Source organism: Carlito syrichta, unplaced genomic scaffold (assembly GCF_000164805.1).
Source record: "Carlito syrichta isolate Samal-C Ts95f unplaced genomic scaffold, Tarsius_syrichta-2.0.1 Scaffold316302, whole genome shotgun sequence".
In the NCBI taxonomy this organism is placed as follows: domain Eukaryota; kingdom Metazoa; phylum Chordata; class Mammalia; order Primates; family Tarsiidae; genus Carlito; species Carlito syrichta.
The window spans coordinates 1,533,623-1,545,864 of NW_007260398.1; the positions used below are offsets into that span (position 1 = coordinate 1,533,623).

General features: G+C 47.9%; 1 protein-coding gene and 1 pseudogene across 2 annotated transcripts in view; one reads left to right on the forward strand and one right to left on the reverse strand.

Moving 5' to 3' along the window:
- Positions 1–6,410, forward strand: part of LOC103276708 — a 24,589-nt pseudogene extending 18,179 nt beyond the window's left edge. Inside the window, exon 3 of the transcript XR_002481326.1 lies at positions 5,133–6,410. The product of XR_002481326.1 is annotated as a keratin, type I cytoskeletal 18 pseudogene (transcript). The remainder of the gene's footprint in view (positions 1–5,132) is intronic.
- Positions 6,411–9,170: 2,760 nt separating this feature from the next.
- The window catches only part of ENTHD1 (ENTH domain containing 1), a 127,700-nt gene continuing 124,628 nt past the window's right edge, over positions 9,171–12,242 (reverse strand). The window contains exon 6 of the mRNA XM_008074124.1: positions 9,171–9,238. Within this exon, the coding sequence (XP_008072315.1) occupies positions 9,171–9,238 (68 nt within the window). The remainder of the gene's footprint in view (positions 9,239–12,242) is intronic.

Below are 12,242 nucleotides of genomic sequence, written 5' to 3' on the forward strand. Positions count from 1 at the left end.
AGAGATGAGGTCTCGCCAAGTTGCCCAGGCAGGCCTCGAACCCGCAGGCTCAGGCAATCCGCTCACCTCAGCCTCCCAAAGCGCTGGGATTACAGGCTCAGCCACCAATCCCGGCTTCGTTTTCTTAATAACATTTTCTTTTCTCTAGCTTACATTATTGTAAGAATACAGTATATAATACATGTAACATAAAATATTAATATGTTCAACTGTTTATGTCATCAGTAAGGCTTTCAATTCACAGTCAGCTATTAGTAGTTAAGTTTTGGGGGAGTCAACGGTATGATGTATGGATTATCAGCTGCACAGCACCCCTTCCCTTTTTATTGTTCAATTTGTCAACTATACACACACTCCTTTCAAAAGGTATAAAACAGCCAGGCTCAGTGGCTCAGCCTGTAATCCTGCACTTTGGGTTGAGTTGAGTGGATTGCCTGAGCCCACGGGTTCGAGACCCACCTGGGCAACTTGACAAGATCTCATCTCTACAGTAAATCAAAAAATTAGCCAGTCGTGGTAGCGCGCACCTGTAGTCCCAGTTACTTGGAAGGCCGAGGCGGGAAGGATAGCTGGAGCCTAGCAGGTCAAGGCTGCGGTGGCTGGGAGCATGCCATTGCACTCCAGTCTGGTTGACAGAGTGAGACTCCAACTCAAAAAAAAAAAAAAGGTATAAAACAAGCCAGGCTCATGCCTGTAATCCCAGCACTTTGGGAGGTGGAGGTGAGAAAATTGCCTGAGCTCAGGAGTTTGAGACCAGTCTATGCAACTTCATCTCTTAATAAATCAAAAAATTAGTCAGGTGTGGTGGTGCATGCCTGTGATTCCAGCTACTTGGAAGACAGGCAGAAGGATCACCTGAGATCAGTAGGTCAAGGTTGCGATGGCTGTGAGTATGCCACTACACTCCAACCTAGTGACAGAGACTCTGACTTAAAAAAATTAAAAGGGCCGGGCTCGGTAGCTCAGCCTATAATCCTGCGCCTTTGGGAGGCTGAAGCGGGTGGATTGCCTGAGCCTGCGGGTTCGAGACCCGCCCGGGCAGGCAAGACCTCTCTCTACAATAAATCAAAAAATCAGCCAGGCATGGTAGCGTGCGTCTGTAGTTCCAGCTACTCAGAAGGCTGAGGCAGAAGGATCGCCGGAGCCCAGCAGGTCGAGGCTGTGGTGGCCAGGAACGGCCACTGCACTCCAGTCTGGGTGAGACTCCAACTCAAAAATAATAATAATAATAATAATAATAAAAAGGTATAAAACAATAAACAATTCTAGGTAGTGGTCACATCTAAGGAAAAGCAGGGAGATGGGTCAAGGGAGCAACCCAAAAGTAGCTTCAACAGTCATAATAGTTTACACAGACCCGGCACACTGTAATCCCAGCACTCTGGGAGGCTGAGGCAGGAGGATTGTTTGAGCCAAGGAGTTCAAGACCAGCCTAGACAACATAGCAAGACCTTGCCTCTACAAAAACCCAAAAAGTTAGCTGAGCATGGTGGCAGGCACTGGTAATCCCAGTACCTCAGAGGCTGAGGTGGGAGAATTGCCTAAGTCCAGGAGGTTGAGGCCGTGGTGAGCTGTGATCATGCCACTGCTGTCCAGCCTGGGTGACCAAGTGAAGCTTTGACTCAAAATATAATAATAATTTACATAACATAAGTTGAGTAATAGGTACATGGATGATTGCTCATCATTATATTTTGTAATTTACCAAAAATTGCACTTTTTTTTTGAGTCGGATTCTCACTCTGTCACTCAGGCTGGAGTGCAGTGGAATGCTCATGGCCACTGCAGCCTCGACCTGCTGGGCTCAGGTGATTCTTCTGCCTCAGCCTTCCTGGTAGCCGAAAGGCAGGTGTGTACCCCCACACCTGGCTAATTTTTTGGTTTATTGTAGAGACAAGGTCTTGCCAAGTTGCCCAGACCGGTCTCAAACCCCTAGGCTTAGGCAATCCTCTCGCCTCCATCTCACAAAGTGCTGGGATTACAAGTGTAAGCCACTGAGCCCAGCAAACATTGCACCATATTTTTTTTTTTTGGAGTTGGAGTCTCACTCTGTCACCAGACTGGTGTGTAGTGGCCGTTCCCGGCCACCGCAGCCTCGCCCTGCTGGGGTCCGGTGGTCCTTCCGCCTCAGCCTTCCAAGTAGCTGGAACTACAGGCCTGCGCTACCACGCCTGGCTCATTTTGATTTATTGTAGAGATGAGGTCTCGCCAAGTTGCCCAGGTGGGTCTCGAACCCGTGGGCTCAGGCAATCCACTCACCTCGGCCTCCCAAAGGCGCAGGATTACAGGCTGAGCCACTGAACCCGGCTGTACCATTTAATATGTAACAAACATCACATAAATTAGCAGCTGGACCAGGAACTACAGTCCAGGTCCCTGAAGATCTTAGCTGGACTTTGCCTATAGTGGTGACTCCCTGCCAGTGGTGCTGTCCTAGAAACCGTACACATGCAGAGAAAATAACAGCTAATAATAATGATGGGTTCATGTATTCAGAGTCCTTGCTAATTGTGGGGCCCTAGCTAGGTGTTTTAGGTTTCTTATCTCCTATCATCTTCACTTATTCCTGTAAAGAAGATATCCCTTATTTGCCAACTGTATATCTGACAAAGACCTAACATCCAGGATCTATAAGGAACTCAAATATGCTGAGAGGAAAAAAACAAACAGCCCTATTAAAAAGTGGGCAAAAGACATGAATAGACACTTCTCAAAAGAATATACAGGCAGCCAACAGACACATGAAAGAGTCTTCAGCCTCACTAATCATCTGAGAAATGCAAATCAAAAACCACATTGAGATACCACTTAACTCCTGTAAAACTGGCGATCGTTAATAAAACAAAAAACAACAGATGCTGGTGAGGATGCAGAGAAAAGGGAACATTTCTAAACTGCTGGTGGGAATGCAGACTAGTTCAACCTCTATGGAAAACAGTATGGTGATTCCTAAAAGAGCTAGAAATTGACCTTCCATATGACCCAGTAACCCCCTACTGGGAACATACCCAGAGGAATTCAAATCATTGTACAAAAAAGATACCTGCAAAGCATGTTTAGTGTAGCACTGTTCACAATAGCAAAAAACATGGAACCAACCGTGCTGCGTATTGAAAATGGACTGGATAAAAGAAATATGGTACATATACACAATGAAATATTACACAGCCATAAAGAAGGACAAACAGCCGGGCTCGTTGGCTCAGCCTGTAATCCCGTGCCTTTGGGAGGCTGAGGTGAGTGAATTGCCGGAGCCCGCGGGTTCGAGACCCACCTGAGCAACTTGGCAAGACCTCATCTCTACAATAAATTAAAAATTAGCTGGGCGTGGTAGCGCGCACCTGTAGTTCCAGCTACTTGGAAGGCTGAGGCGGAAGGATCGCCGGAGCCCAGCAGGTCGAGGCTGCGGTGGCCGGGAGCGACCACTGCACTCCAGTCTGGGCGACAGAGTGAGACTCCAACTCAAAAAAAAGCCCCAAAAAAACCAACAAAAAAAAGGACAAGCATATGGGCTTCATAGCAACTTGGGTGGATTTAGAGTCTATAATACTCAGTGATCTGTCACAGAAACAAAAAACAGAGTACCACATGTTCGCACTTATAAGTGGACCTAAGGGATTGGCAGTAGCAGGATATTGCCAGAGTTGTGAAATGAGCTAAATCAGTTAATAAAATCAAACTGCTAGCAAAATAATAGTATCAATCAGCTTACTCCATTTTGTTTAAAGCTTCCATCTTAGTTGCCTGCCTGACCTAGGAATCACTCCTCAATGCCTACGTGTGATTACTGTAACGTTCCCATGACCACAGACCCCCAGCTTTGCCTGCTTTGGGCAAGTTGTGCTGACCGTTTCCTGATGACTGTTACAAAACTCCCTAGCCATAAGTTCATGTAAATGTATGCTTTGTTAACTGAAATTAAATGTTACACTTTGCAAAACCCCACTGTTACATTTTCATATTTTGTTCTTATATTTTGTTAGTGACCTAACCAAGGTAACTCCATTGTGTAATGATTCTTCTACCTTGTCTCTATGTAACTGCCTTAAACTATATCTTGTTGGCAGAACTCCAGAGACTTTCCAGTCACCAGCTATACCTGGGACATAAAATTAATCAAAACTCCCTAACAATCAAAAGTTCCCATTTTGGTTGCCAAGTTGTTAGTTAATAATTGCTATGGTCACTAAATTGCTATGTAGCCAACACTGCAAATTTTACCTATAAAAACTTATCACAAACTGCACTAGTCTGTCAAGAGCTCTGCTGGCATGAGCCACTCTTGACCGCACACTCATAAAGGACTCTTAATCTGAAACTTGGCGTGCTGGCGTGACTTCTTCCCGCTTTCTCAGTCATAACAGTTGCGCAGAGGTGGGAACACAACATCAGTAAGGGTACCTTATCTCAAACCAGGCAAAATGGAGACCAAAGGGAGGCCCAAACTTTACCTGCATGATGTCAACTTGTATACCTAATCCTGAATTGTACCCCACATCTTTAAAATAAAATAAAAAAAAAAAGAAAGCATCCTTATTAGATTCATTTCATGGATAAGGAAACTGAGACTTAGAAAAATTAAATGTGGCCGGGCTCGGTGCTCAGCCTGTAATCCCGCGCCTTTGGGAGGCTGAGGTGAGTGGATTGCCTGAGCCTGCAGGTTCAAGACCCGCCTGGGCAGGTGAGACCTCATCTCGACAATAAAATCAAAAACTAGCCGGGTGTGGTAGCGTGCGCCTGTAATTCCAGGTACTCGGAAGGCTGAGGCGGAAGGATCGCCGGAGCCCAGCAGGTCGAGGCTGCGGTGGCTGGGAGCGTGCCACTGCACTCCAGCCTGGGTGACAGAGTGAGACTCCAACTCAGAAACAAACAAACAAACAAACAGATAAATTAAATGTGGCAGTAGTGGGAAACTGATGGAGGGGCACACCTCATCAACAAGAGTACCTGCATGGCTGGGCTCAGTGACTCAGCCTGTAATCCCAGCACTTTGGGAGGCCCAGACGAGTGGATTGCCTGAGCCTGCAGGTTCAAGACCTGCCTGGGCATCTTGGTAAGACCTCGTCTCTACAATAAATCAAAAATTAGCAGCTGAACATGAGTTCTACCGTCGGGCTCTCCTCTGCTGCCACCATGAGCTTCACCACTCGCTCCACCACCTACTCCTCCAACTACCGGTCCCTGGGCTCCATCCCGCCACCCAGCCTGCAGCCCACCAGCAGCGCGGCCAGCGTCTATGCAGGCGCCAGCGGCTCGGGCTCCCAGATCTCTGTGTCCCGCTCCACCAGTTTCCGGGGCGGCTGGGGGTCCGGGGGCCTGGCCACAGGGATGGCCGGGAGTCTGGGGGGCATCCAGAGCGAGAAGGAGACCATGCAAGAGCTGAACGACCGCCTGGCCTCCTACCTGGAGAGGGTGAGGAGCCTGGAGACCGAGAACCGGAGGCTAGAGAGCAAAATCCGGGAGCACCTGGAGAAGAAGGGACCCCAGGTCAGAGACTGGGGACATTACTTCAAGACCATCGAGGACCTGAGGGCTCAGATCTTTGCAACTTCTGTGGACAGTGCCCGCATCGTTCTGCAGATAGACAACGCCCGTCTTGCTGCTGATGACTTTAGAGTCAAGTATGAGACAGAGCTGGCCATGCGCCAGTCCGTGGAGAGCGACATCCATGGGATCCGCAAGGTCATCGATGACACCAGTGTCACCCGGCTGCAGCTGGAGACAGAGATCGAGGCCCTCAAGGAAGAGCTGCTCTTCATGAAGAAGAACCATGAGGAGGAAGTCAAAGACCTACAAGCCCAGATTGCCAGCTCTGGGTTGACCGTGGAGGTAGATGCCCTCAAATCTCAGGACCTCAGCAAGATCCTGGCGGACATCTGGGCCCAGTATGATGGCCTGGCTCAGAAGAACCGAGAGAAGCTGGACAAGTACTGGTCCCAGCAGATCGAGGAGAGTACCACAGTGGTCACCACGCAGTCCGCTGAGATTAAAGCTGCCAAGATGACGCTCATGGAGCTGAAACACACAATGCAGTCCTTAGAGACTGACCTGAACTCCATGAGAAACCTGAAGGCCAGCTTGGAGAACAGCTTGAGAGAGGTGGAGGCCCACTACGCCATGCAGATGGAGCAGCTCAATGGCACCCTGCTGCACTGGAGTCTGAGCTGGCACAGACCCGGAGAGAGGGCCAGCTCCAGGCCCAGGAATACGAGTCCCTGCTGAACATCAAGGTGAAGCTGGAGGCTGAGATAGCCACCTACCGCCGCCTACTGCAAGACGGAGAGGACTTCAGTCTCAGTGATAGCCTGGACAGCAGCAGCTCCATCCAGACCATCCAAAAGACCGTCCACAAGAGAGTGGACGGCAAATTGGTGTCTGAAACCAATGACACCAAAGTTATGAGGCATTGAGGCGGCGGGAACAGGGTGTCCTTCGGGGAAGCAGGAAGTCAATAAAAAGTTCAGAGGTTGGCTGGGCTCGGTGGCTCAGCCTGTAATCCCAGCACTTTGGGAGGCCGAGGTGAGTGGATTGCCTGAGCCTGCAGGTTCAAGACCCACCTGGGCAACTTGGTGAGACCTCATCTCTACAATAAATAAAAAATTAGCCGGGCGTGGTAGCGCGCACCTATAGTTCCAGTTCCTTGGAAGGCTGAGGCGGAAGGATCGCCGGGGCCCAGGAGTGGCCACTGCACTCCAGTCTGGGCGACAGAGTGAGACTTCAAATCAAAAAAATAAAAATAAAAGTTCAGAGGTCAAAAAAATATTAGCCAAACATGGTAGCGAACACCTATAGTTCTGGCTACTTGGAAGGTTGAAGCGGAAGGATCGCCAGAGCCCAGTAGGTCAAGGCTGCGGTGGCCGGGAGCAGCCACTGCACTCCAGTCTGGGTGACAGAGTGAGACTCTAACTCAAAAAAAAAAAAAGAAAAATTAAATGTCTTTACAGGGTCACTTCGCTTGAGAGTGATAAATCTGGCTAACCTCACAGTCTGGGTATCTAACCATCATGCTATACTCCCGGTAGATGGTTACAACCTAAAAAGGGGTCTGCGTCACTCCTATCCTTACTTTCAGAGATGAGTTTTGAACTTATGCAGCTGAGAATACTGAATTTTCAGAAAATTGTGCCCAGGAAGGAATCAACGAAACATATTTTCTCATCCATATTTTTCTCATCCATGCTTTGGGAGGCTGAGGTGAGTGGATTGCCTAAGCCCGCGGGTTAGAGACCCTCCTGGGCAACTTGGCGAGACCTCATCTCTACAATAAATAAAAAAAAAATCAGCCGGGCGTGGTAGTGCATGCCTGTAATTCCGGCTACTTGGAAGGCTGAGGCGGAAGGATCGCCGGAGCCCAGCAGGTCGAGGTTGCGGTGGCCAGGAGCGGCCACTGCACTCCAGTCTGGGCGACAGAGTGAGACTCCAACTCCAAAAAAGAAAAAGAAAAAAAAAAGCTCAAAGGGAATGGACTTAAAAAAAAAAAAAAGAAATAGTCATATTAGATGTTTGGAAGCAGTTACTATGTCGTATCCAGGAATATTATGGAGCTCTGCCCTCTGGAAAATATTTAGAAAAAGATAGGCATGTACTTCTTGGAAATGTTTGTGCTTAAGTTTAAATTCTGAACCAAAATAAAGATTTCACAAAGCCTTTCTTACCATGTATCAATTCTAAAATAAACTGAGGTGAAATGAGAGGCAACTTTCTGGCCTCTCCCAACTGGAAGAAGGTCAACCCTGAGAATTATGGCCAGGAACCCAGTTCCCCCTCAGGAAAAAAGACTTTAAAGACCATTTACCCCCCAGGACTCCATGATGGGGATGTGGGCTTCCCTCTTCCTCTCCTTTCCCCAATATAACTTAAGGGTGAGATTGGAGGGCTAAGATTGGAAACAGGGATTCTAGGGGCTGCCCTGTGGGCTCTGCTACCAAGACCACTAAGTATTTGCCTAGAAATCCAGCAATACCTATCGGTAGACCAATTTCTTTTTTTTATTTTTTTGAGTTGGAGTCTCACTCTGTCACCTAAGCTGGAGGGCAGTGGCACACTTACAGCTAACTGCAGCCTTAACCTGTTGGGCTCAGGCGATCCTTCCAATTTTTTTTTTTGACAGGGTCTCACTGTGTCACTCAGGCTGCAGTGGCAGTGATGTGATCCTGGCTCACGACATCCTCAACCTTCTGGGCTCAGGCAATACTCTCGCCTTGGCACACACTGCCACAGTTGACTAATTTTTGCCTTTTTTTTCCCCTCTGGGTAATGATGAGGTCTTACCATGTTGTCTAAGCTGGTCTCCAACTCTTGGGTTCAAGCAGTCCTCCCACCTCAGTCTCCCAAAGTGCTAGGATTACAGGTGTGAGTCACCCCACCCAGCCATTGCAGACCAAATTTTTGTACCCATAAGTTCATCTCTCAATCAAAATCATGGGCTCCTATCAGACATAACAAATAAAACTAATTAATCAGAACACCTGTAGCACAGAGCTTCAAATTCAGTATTCTGGACTGTTGGGTGAAGCTAAGGCTCATTGGGAAGGGTTCATTTCCCTAAATTGGGTCTTGAAACTAGACACCTTTTAGATGGGACGTAGTTAGACCCCGGTGGGTGGAAACACATGGAAACCCTACTGAAAAGATCTGAACAGATAGTAACCCAAACTTCCTCCCAACCCTCAGAGCCTATATGGGGTAAGGTTAAGCATAAAAGCTTTAGAAATAGTCCACCTGGGTTCAGATCCTGATTCTGCTGCTCACACAGCAACCCTGAGCAGATTCCTCACCTTCTCTGTGCTTCAATTCCCATCTGCAAATGGATATATTAGTAGCTCTTACTTTATAGAATTCTTGTAGGACTTACCTGAGGTTGTGTATGTTAAGTGCTTAGAAGTGTGCCTAGCACTTTGACTAGTGATCGGTCAAGTTTAGCTATTATTATTGTTATTGACATAAAGGGCATCCTGGCACATGTCTTGCCTACCTCTTGAGACAAATCCTTTTTCTTAGAGGCTTGAGGGCTTTGGCCCCCCTGAGTCAGAAGAATTCACCCCCAGGCTTCCCTTTGCAGTCAATTACTCAGGCTGGTCAATATCTCTGGGTTCCACAGTCACTGGGCATTCTCCTCTAGGTACAGGAAGAAACCATCACCCAGGCATATTTTTTGGAGGACTGACCATCTAGCTTGAACTGTCTGCATCTTCCTGCAGCCCACCCACGAAACCCCGTTTGGCTCCTCCCAAGGACCCTGCAGTTGAAATCAGAAGGTTTCACAGCCACACAGTTCCGAGTAATCTCAGATCCTTTCTTCTCTTCTCCGGTCCAAAAAATAACCCATGTCTTCTCCAGTTCATAAAAGATTAGTTCCCCCTTCACAGTTTGTTCATAGCACAATACTTTCCAGGGCTGAGAATAAAAAACTACCTCCACAAACCCATCCTCTAAAGCCTTCCCAGGCCAGCTGCCAAGAACCACTCTCAACTAGTCTGAGCCAGGGCTTTAGCTCCCACTGACTTTCCTGCTGGGAGTTGCCTGGAGCTGTCTCCCTGTGGACAGGGCCAATTACTGCCAAGATTCCATTCACTCCCACTGTTTCAAAGACCAAACCCTGCATAGCTAAGCACAACCCCCCAACCAGCCCCACCCCACCCCATCTCCGCTTTCTCCCTGGAACCTGAAGTCAGGAACTCGGCTGTCGTTATTTCATTGAAGGAGAGTTGAAGGAGAGAGCAGGAAATGCCCTCAGTCACCCATCCAACATTTACCAAGCACCTACAGCATGCCCCTGGCCTGTGTACCAAGGAGTCACTTTGTAGATAGCTAACATCAGGTTGAGATTATGCAGCGGGTAAGCGCTGGTTTCTGTTCAAACTTTTGCCCCATTATTTCAGAGCACTGCAAAGCACCTCTGATCCCTAAGCTTTGTACCAGAGTCTTAGACATTCATTATGCCCCTTGGTAAGGGCGAGGTGGTGAAGCATGGTACAGAACGCAGCACAGTGCCCAGCTTGAGAAAGCAGGTTGGGTAGAATCAGAAGTGATACCTTGCTGTCACCGGTTTGGATTGTGTGACCCAGATCTCATCAGTACAATAAGTCCCCTGTGAACAAACAAGTTCCATTCTGAGAGTGCATTCATAAGTCCAATTGGTTTGTGAGTCCAACCAAGTTAACCTAGGTACCCAACTAACACAATCGGCTATAGAGTACCACCTACACCCTGGGCTTGAAATAAAGTACTGTATAATAAAGTGGGGTGCAGTGGCTCATGCCTATAATTCCAGCACTTTGGGAGGCTGAGGTGAAAGGATTGCCCGAGCCCACATGTTCAAGACGAACCGGAGCAACTTGGCGAGACCTCATCTGTCTCTACAATAAATAAAAAAATCAGCCGGGCATGGTGGTGCATGCCTGTGGGTCCAACTCTTTGGAAGGCTGAGACAGAAGGATTGCCTGAGCCCAGTTGGTTGAGGCTGCAGTGGCTGTGAGTGTGCCACTGCACTCCAACCTGGGTGACAGAGTGAGACTTTGACTCAAAAAAAAAAAAGAATAAATAGATAATAAAGCACACGATAGCACAACCACTTGTAGTTGCACACACGGCAACGTTTGCCACACATGTGAACCAACATATGTGACTGGAGATGTGAAAGTCTGCAACTTGAAGGTTTGTATGTAAGGGACTTACTGTGCCAGGTACATTCAAGGGCAGGGACCTACAAGGGAGAGGGCATGACTCCTACTCCTGGGAGGTAGGCAAACCAAGACCTAACAAGTGTACTCTTAGCTGTCAGCAGAGGTGGCAGGCCTGGAGAAGAACACAGATAAAGACCTGCTAGCTGGGCATGGTGTCTCATTCCTATAATTCTATCACTTTGGGGGGATTGTTCGTTTTTTTTGGAGAAAGGGTTTTGCTTTGTCACCCAGGCCGATGTGTGGTGGTGCCATCATGGTGCACTGCAATGTTGAACTCAAGGGCTCAAGCAATCCCACCTCAGGCTTCCAAGTAGCTGGGACTACTGGTGTGCACCAACATGCCTGGCTAATTTTTAAATTTTTTGTAGAGATGGGTTCTTGCTATGTTGCCCAGGCTGGTCTTGAACTCCTGGGCTCAAGCAATCTCCCCACCTTGGCCTCCCAAAGTGCTTGGTTTACAGGTGTTGTTGTACCCCAAAGTCCTAAATCCGAGAGACCACCAAAGAGCCAGCTCTGATGCAAACACACGAGGGTCTTTTTATTCAGGCTCGAGTCTGGGCTCCCGTATGTAACCGACACAGCGGTATAGGAACGAGAGCCCCGACCTAGTAGAGCAAGTAGTTTATATACACAGTTACGAGGGAGGGACTGGGCGTGACCGGCTTTTCCTAGGCTTGAGATGTTATCCAATTAGAAGAAGCCATGACGTAGAAAACGAAGTCCACAGACTTTGCATAATTAGTTCTCAATTCGGTCCGCGGTGATGTCAGGGGACAGGAGAGCTTGAGATTGGTTGGTTCGTTTTTGATTTGCACGGGCGCGGGCTCAGTTGCCCGTGATTGACTACTAATGGCCAAACAGGCAGAGTGGAGGTAGTTAAGCCTCCTGGAATGTTAGATAAGCTACGGTTTACAGTCAGCTTTGGCGTATGATCAGGTTTGAAACAACACAGAGCCCACCAGAAGAGTGGCTGGCGCCACAGAGCCTACCATAATTTAAGCAAAGGAATGTCCAGGAGGGGCTTATTGCTTAACATTCACACACACTGCCAGCAGCAGTTGCAGAAGCAGAAGAAACCGGTTATTTCATTTAACATGGTTATTCTGGGACAAACAAAAACGTAACAAAGTTCTAAGTACAAACACGGTAAACATTTTGTGACTTTATGGTCACAGGCGCCTTACATATGCCTAGTCTTATGGGGTTTGAAGTAGGGATTTATAAAATACAGTGAACGTGGGGTAGGAATTCATACAGTAAACGTTCCTTTCATAGCAAGTATGGTTCTTTTGAGTCTTTCGGTGTGAGCCAGTGTGCCTGGTCAATCCCAGACTTTGGGAGACTGAGATGGGAGGATTGCTTGAGGCAATTATTATTATTATTATTTTGAGTCAGAGGTCTTGCTCTGTCACCCAGGCTGAAGTGCAGTGGCATGATCACGGCTCACCACAGCCTCAACCTCTGGGATTAAAGTGATCCTTCTGCCTCAGCCTCCTGAGTACTGCGACTACAGGTGTGCACTACCATGCCTAGCTAATTTTTTTTTTTTTTTTGAGT